General features: G+C 38.7%; 1 protein-coding gene across 1 annotated transcript; it reads left to right on the top strand.

Annotated features, from left to right (window-relative positions):
* The first annotated feature begins 4,113 nt into the window (after positions 1–4,113).
* LOC116624973 (keratin-associated protein 13-2-like) lies at positions 4,114–4,668 on the top strand. The gene has a single exon (XM_032393249.1). It carries the CDS (start codon positions 4,141–4,143, stop codon positions 4,666–4,668), a length of 528 nt encoding a protein of 175 aa, XP_032249140.1. The 5' UTR covers positions 4,114–4,140.
* Positions 4,669–7,974: the final 3,306 nt, after the last annotated feature.

Below are 7,974 nucleotides of genomic sequence, written 5' to 3'. Positions count from 1 at the left end.
ACTACACTAAAATTGAAAATGAAATTGAAAATACCTAGCAAGTCTACCTCTAAGTGTATACCTGACAGAAACCCTAGATGTACACATAAGTACAAGTATCTTCCTTGTCACATGATTTGTGATAGTGAGAAATCAAAAATAATAAGGACATAGATCAATAAAATGTGATATTATTATGGAAGAATTCTATACAGTAGTAACAAGAAACTAGATCTTTATATTATAATAGAGTGCTTGTTTGCAAAAACTCTGACAATGGGTCCAGTATCTGGGTTCAAATTCCATTTCTGTTACTTACTACATGAGTGGCCATGGGCAAGAAACTCAACCTATTTGTCTCAGCTTCATCATCTCTAAAATAAGAACAATAGCAGTATGTACTGAATAGGATTATTATGAAGATTCAATGAGCTAATATTTGTAATAAAATGCTTAGAACAGTGCCTGGCACTTAAAAGTGCCCCTGAAGTGATAATAGAACAATACCCAAATATACAAATATCAACATGGATATATTTTAAAAGTAATTTTAAAAAATTTAAAAAAATTAAAAAGTAATTTTTCATAAAAATACATTTACAAATATATGTGCAATAAGACTGCATTCTTACAACTTAAAACAATAATAGTGAAACGGGTGCTTGGGTGGCTCATTCAGGTAAGCATCGCACTCTTGATTTCAGCTCAGGTCATGATCTCAGGGTCCTGGGATCAAGCCCCGCATTGGGCTCCCTGCTGGGGATTCTGCTTGAGGCTTCTCTCTCTCTCCTTCTGCCCCTCTCCCACCATTCTCTCGTTCTCTTTGAAATAAATAAATAAAATCTGAAATAATAATAATGATAACAAAACAACAAAGTACATACACTTATAAATATGTGTGCAGAAAATTTCCTGGAAGACTCCTTCAAACTGAAGGCATTAGTGGAAAGATAGGAAAGAGCAGGAGACTGAGGTTGGCCCACTGAGGGATCATATCTGTAATGTTTTATTTCTTTAATTGAGCGAGAGACAGAGATGAAATAAATATGACAAAATGGTAACAATTGAGAGTTTAGGCATTTCAGAAAACTGCTCTAGAGTTTGCTTTATCATTCTGTGTATTCTTTTTTTTTTTCCATTTTCAAAATGAATTAGGCAAAGGCAAGTGTCAGAAGATGAGTGGGTTCTGGAAGCAGAGTCTAGAAATCAGCTACACTGGCCTTTTCAATCAAGGTTATGGATGATGTGGTTCTGCAGACTTAAAACGGTCAGTTTGCAGCAGGAAGAGGCTGCTGTTATGTTAGAGGAGTGCCAGCACCCAGAGAGTCTAACAGGGCAGCAGGATGACCTCTGGGAAAGTAGCTGCTCATGGCTGACTTGCTTGGCGCCTGGGCCAGAAGCCAGAGCAGAGAGGTTGAATGCTTTTCCTCGTCCTTTCCCAGAAAATGGGTCTTTCAGCCCATACTTAGTGCTAACCTTTAACAGATAAATCACTCCCTAGGTGAGAGAATTTGGAAAGTAAAATCCTAGTGAGGAATAGCTGTTAGGAAGCAGAACCTTTGCAGATGGGGTGATAAAAGTCCCTTGTAGGTCTAGAGAAGGCAGTTTTGAGAATATAAGAGAAAAGTGAACAGGAAAGATAAAGTTACCTGCTGGAATATATGGATTTCTGCTATTTCTACTAATATTCACCCGGTTTGAAAGGTATTCAAAAATTTCTGAAAACATTGCAAAAGGGGATTGTCAGCTTGAAGACTGAACTACATTAATGTGATGACCTGGAAAAATAATCAATACTCAAGTAATTCAGATCATAAAGTTACTTGTGGCTACTGAGCCCTCTAATGCTGGTTTATTCTATGTAGTATTGGTATTTCTCCATTTCAAAAAAAATTGCAATATCGCATTTTTCTTCTGACATACCCAGACAGTGATTTTTTTTTCTTAAAAACTATACCTGTGTTTACAGAGTACACAGAGTGTTTTATTAGTTCCAGGATCCACTTCTGAACTATTAAAACCACTCTAGTTTTGTTTTGCTTTTTCTTCCTTTCAGAGGGACACATTTATTAGCATTTATGAGTTATTCACTAGTATCTGTACAAAGTGCACGAATGACTAATGAAAAGTGTTCACCTAATTAGCAATGGGTGTGGGGCGATATTAATTGGAATTGACTTATTCCCGAGTTATTCTCATGTTAATTCCCAGGCATGGGGAGCTAACCTGGAGAAGCAAGAACTTCTGGATATTAGAAAGCCTTTTTTATTTATCTATTTATTTTTACCAGAATCAACTATGAATAGGAAGAGAGAAATACTGTGCATTCTAAAGGAGTTAAAGGCTGGCATTTTAAGGAATCCCATGTGTTGGGGATGGCACATACTTCTTTAGTAAATTTAATAGGTGTCCATTCATAAAGCATAACTTCTTTTACTTCAGTGAATCAGAGTGATGGCTTAAGTATTGCACAAGGGCTCTTCATGTGATGCATGCCACACTTTGGATTCTGCATGGGAGAGATAATCATAAAACAAAGTAACTAAGTGCTCCGAAGCAGCGTGCTTTGGAATTCAGCAAGTTAATTTTCAGGTAGTTAAGGAGCTTTCTTTTCAATGACAATTGTAAATGCCATTCCCCTTAGTTAAACCAAATAAAATGTCAGATTCTAAAGAAGAAAAATGGGCACAAACCAGATAAGAAGAAACCCTTTTTCTTCTTCTTCCCTTTTTTTTTTTCATTAATCTAAGTATGGGTTATCCAAATTCTTTTCTCTTTCTTGGGCTAGAAGGTAAAATATACTTTAAATGCATAAAGATCAGTGATGCATGGACATCTACTGTTGAACACTATTCAGTGCAAATATTCTTAGGAGAGGTAAGTAAGGCTTTATTAGGCTTTTATATCTTAGTATAAATAAGCTTAATAGATTCTTTTCTGAGACAAGTTAAAGTTAAATCTGCTTTTATATTTGCAGAGTATTTGGATCTTGACTCTGCATAAGGAGACCGTAGTTCAAGCTTCTATCTTTCCTAGCCCTTAGGAGGCATTTACTGAACCTCTCCAAGACATAATTTTTCAATGTGTGGGTTGACCACAGATATTAAAGACCCATGTAGCTCTAATACTTCAAGTTAGTTGCTTCAAAAAATGTTAGATGTTAATTCCTGAAATATAATTTGAGATATAACTTAGTAACCGCAACTAGGAATATGTCACTTCACCAAGAAATAAGGCAAAAAAAACCCAAAAAACAAAAAACTATGAGTTGGGTTAGGACATAAGCAGAGAATAAGCCTGCTGCAAGATAGGCTTCTCAGAAAATACATGCAGAAATTCAATTCTAGCAAACACTTCTACTTAAAACCTCACTCAAAGGGTTGTGTTTATTGTTTCTAGAGGAGCATCTTCTAAGGAAGCATTTTAGGCTTCCATTCCCTTTAAGGAAGTCCATTGGCATGGTCAACAAGAATGATATCCATAACCCTTAATTCCAGTGGTAAGCTCAAGACATGAGAAAATCAAGTGTATCACAGAAAAGGCAGGCTGAGTGCTTTGCCAATGAAGCCACAATTTAATTAAGCTAAATTAGTAGATACCAGTAATTACATGGATTAATTCAAATAGAAAAAGAGTAAAAGGTTTGACTGATAGATTGTTGAGTCTGCTGAGCATAATTAGTATTTGGAGAAATCCATTGTTATATGCTCATGAAGAAAAGGACAAAGTATGTTGAATAGTAACCACTGATGGTCCTGATAGTCTCGCAGAAGTGAAGGAAAAGTTCATGCAAGTCCATTTGGTGGGACAAGGACTCACAGCCCATGTGAATAAAAAAGGGAAGGGTATTTGGAAGTGTGATGATGTATAACTTCAAAGGTCAAATCACAGAGAATTCCTGGAGAAAGAAACTGAGTAGCTTCTTCCAAAGTGTATCAGAGTGATTGAAGCACAATTAACTGTGTGAAGATGTGATAAATTAGAGTTAAGCAATAACCTAGAGAGGCATTCTTGCATAGAGTGACAAGCAAGGAGGAGGGAGCATCTGGATGGTGACACACCCACTTCTAAGAGTATATATAACTTGGAGTCCAGACCATGGCATTGAAACTCAGAGCATCTCTTCACTGTCACTCAGCCAAACTCACCTCTCCTGCCAACATGTCCTACAGCTACTGCTCTGGAAACAACTCCTCCCACTCTTTTGGGGCATACCTGCGCTCCCCAAGCTCCTCCTGTCGCTCTTCCTTCCCCAGCAACCTGGTCTACCGCACTGACCTACGCTCTCCCAGCACCTGCCAGCTGGGCTCCTCCCTCCCCAGTGGCTCTCAGGAGACCTTCTGTGAGCCCACCAGCCACCAGACATCCCGTGTGGTGTCCAGCCCCTGCCAGACGTCCTACCACCGCCCGAGGACCTCCACGCTCTCCAGTCCTTGCCAGACGACTCACTCTGGGTCTGTGGGCATTGGGTCCAGCAGCTACCCTTCCCTGGGCTATGGATCCAGAAGCTGCTACTCACTGGGAGGTGGATCCCAGGGCTCCAGATCCAGGAGTTATGGAGTCTGTGGCTTCCCTTCTCTGGGCCATGGATCCAGATTCTGGCATCCAACCTACTTGGCTTCTAGGAGCTGCCAGTCTCCTTGTTACAGGCCAACCTATAGATCAGCCTTCTGTAGACCAACTTGTTGAGTTTCCAGACCCTTTGAGCAAAATATCTCAGTCTCTACATAGAGCTCCTATCAGTAATGTTAGCTAAATGCCTCTCACCTCCAGCTCTTCACCCTTTGTCTGGCATCAAGTACCAGCTGATAGACTAGTTTCTTTAGGCAGTGAAATTAATGAATGACCAAAATATTAAGTGCGTGCCTATAATTTTGAACAATTGACTCAGAATTACATAAATTCTTCTTACAAAATGTATGGAAATTCAGTTTTGTTTGACCTAATAAATCCATTGGCTCTTGTATCTGATATGTTCTCATTGTTCTTTATTGATTTTCAAAGTCTGATTTGTGATCTATCTTTGGGGCTCCAGACCCTCAGAATACTTTCCTTAAGAAATAGGTTTGGATTTCCGTAGGAAATGGCAGCAGGCCTGGTATCTAGTGAAATTCTCTGGGCAGTTTACTGACTAAGAGCTAATAAGTGTGCATGTCTTCCAAAGCTGGTAGGATTTTTATTATTGAGAGTATGCCCATATAAAGTCAACATTCTTGTCACATTTTCAGTGAGGACATCGTATGCTTATTTGGTTTTGAGTTTACATTTTCGAAATAGTATTGAATTAGAATTTGTCCAGAGATGTTAACTGGGTGAAAAAGCATTTAGAAAATATATAAATTATTTGAATGAATCTGATATATTGACATGAAAAACAGAAAATATGAAGTGTTAGGGTTTGGAGGACATGATGATTGTCTTTAAATATATAGAAATATGGGTTATTCAGCGGTGTGTATTTGTGTGTGTGTGTGTGTGTGTGTGTGTAAGAGGGAGACAGATAAACAGAGTCTTAAAGTTTAAAAAATTGTGAGGAATGGAAAAAGTTATAGGGAGAAATATTTTGGCTTATTATAAAAAAATATAAATTTATGAGTTATAAGTTTACAAAATTATTATGACCTGGGTACTTTGAGGCTATTCAGTTTCTCGACAAGTAGAAGATGAATAATCCCATGTTTGTTTGTTTGTCTTATGACTTCTGCCTTGAATTGGAGGTAAGAGTAGATAACTTCTGGTGTTCTGAATCTTATAACCCATGTAGGTATTCTTGGGATCCACTGCTCAGTTGTGGTAGTGAAAAGTGGACACATCCTTGTAGGACACTATGCAGATCTGAGGCAGGACACCCTTTGTGTTTATTTTTAATATGAGCAAGCTTTTGTCTCAGAGCCTAAATGTAGTGTTAAAATTCAGTTAAAACTTTTTCATAACATATTTAGTGACAACTCATCATGAATGGGAGAAATCACCAACAAAGATTTACCACTTAATGCAATCATGTGCCATGAGTGTTTATTGATTTGTCTTCCCTGTTACTTTTTCCTCAAGCTTTTTCTAATAGAAGCTGAGAAAAGAGAGCTCCTTTTCTCTTATATCCAAGAAAATAATGGGCTAAGTATGGATGCATGGGAACCAGGTCTTCTGTGCACAGAAATGTGCCCAAGGGACAGAAAATAGAGGAATAGAGAGGAGAGAAATAGAAGTTCCTGGTGACACAGGAGCGTCTGGTTTCCATTATCCCTTAAGCCAGCTTTACTAGCCCCTCATGTACTTTGATTATATGGGCCAATAAAGTCTTCTTTTGGTTTAAACTAATTAAAATAATTAAAATAAAATTTAAGATTTCTGTCACATTCAAAGAGTTATAATTAATAAAATGTGTCATCTAGGTGCAGAGTTACTCATTGATTTTGGTGTAAAGAAACACTTAAAAATTTTATTAGTAAGACAAAAAGATTCTGTGAGTCCGAACTACACCATTAGCAGTGAGGGTGGACTACTAATCCCTTCTTAAAATGATGTGGAATGAGTAAAATGCAGACTAAAGAAAGCATTTGGGAAAGCAAACTCAAGAGGGTCACAGTAGTATGGCCAGTGAGAGTCTTGGGGACACAGTCAGCAAACCTAGTAGAACTAGAAGCTTCTACCTTCAAGCAAGGAAGGCATGGGGGCCAAATAAGGAGTGATGAGTACACATAATGTTTAAAACTGAGAACAACCCCAAGATGGAAGGAAGAGGACATAGAGGGTCTAGTTCTGGAATGACTTGGAGATTTTTCCCCACTATAATGGAATCTTTGAGGTGAGAGGCCAAAGACTGAGACGGAGGGTCAAAGGAGGGGAGAGGAAATGCATACATCGGCATACTTTTAATATGTAAGCTTTTCCAAGTATAACATGAAGATTCAGATTTCAGGGAGCAGACATGATGAATACCCTTTGCATCCTTCATTCTCTGCATTGTGATTTTCTCAGTATCTCACCACTGCTTGTTTCCATTTTCCACTTTTCTTCTCTCACCCCTCTGCTTTTCTTTTCTATCTGCCCCCCATATATCCATCTCTCTTTCATATATCCATCTCTCTCCCTCCATCTCTCTCTCAACCTCTCCATCTCTCTCTCTCTCCCTCCCCTCATATCTCCATCTCTCTCTCTCTCCTTCCCTCCCTCCTTCTCTCCCTCCCTCCATGGTTTTTTCACCTTTTACATGCACTCTGCTTTTTTCCACATCCACCTTCTGGTGTCCTATTGAGTCTGGGCACCAGGTAACATTGGTCGATGTTTAATGGATGATGGTGACAGGGTGTAATAGAAGGCAGGGGTCTGTCGTTGGCTAAGAAGAAGCTAGGAGTGAAGAGGGGCATTTGTCTCTCAAGCTCAGTCTGCTCATTCATAACTACCCCACTTCTAATGCCCTTACTACATTAGGTGACGTCAGCTCCTTGCTCTGAATTCAGCTCACTAAATATATTTTGAACTTTAACTTTGCATTACAGTTCTTTTGTGAAAAATGCTGGAAACTTAGAAAAGACAAAGACTTTTGCTTGTAAAGAGCTAGTTCACGTGTAGTGGAAGAGACAAACTTCCTCCCATTATCTTGGTGTGAAGGGTGAGTGTAAGGGGATGCCAAAGGAGCCTCAGGAAGAGGTAACTGCATAAGCAATGGTATAATCACCTGGAAGAATATTGTGTGGGGTTCAAGGAGGAAAACTTCAAGCTCATTTTATTAAACTCTGAAATCTGGGCACAAGAAGATAAGAGATTACATAATAATAAAAAGTGAGCTGGTGCAACCCTACAAGTCCAGAAATAGAGAGATGCTTGAGGAAGCCTGAGCCTCTTGTCTGGAGTGACGAGATGTCACTGATAAAAAACAACCTTCATATTTGATATGCGGGAATGGTTCTTTGGGCTCATGTTATTCTTGGGAAGCAAAATTAATGTGCTTATTTATGTGACTGGGGACTCATTCAGTTGCAATTAACAATCTAA

Source organism: Phoca vitulina, unplaced genomic scaffold (genome assembly GCF_004348235.1).
Source record: "Phoca vitulina isolate PV1807 unplaced genomic scaffold, GSC_HSeal_1.0 scaffold72, whole genome shotgun sequence".
In the NCBI taxonomy this organism is placed as follows: domain Eukaryota; kingdom Metazoa; phylum Chordata; class Mammalia; order Carnivora; family Phocidae; genus Phoca; species Phoca vitulina.
The sequence above is the reverse complement of the archived record's forward strand: the minus strand, read 5'-3'. Positions and strand labels throughout refer to the sequence as shown.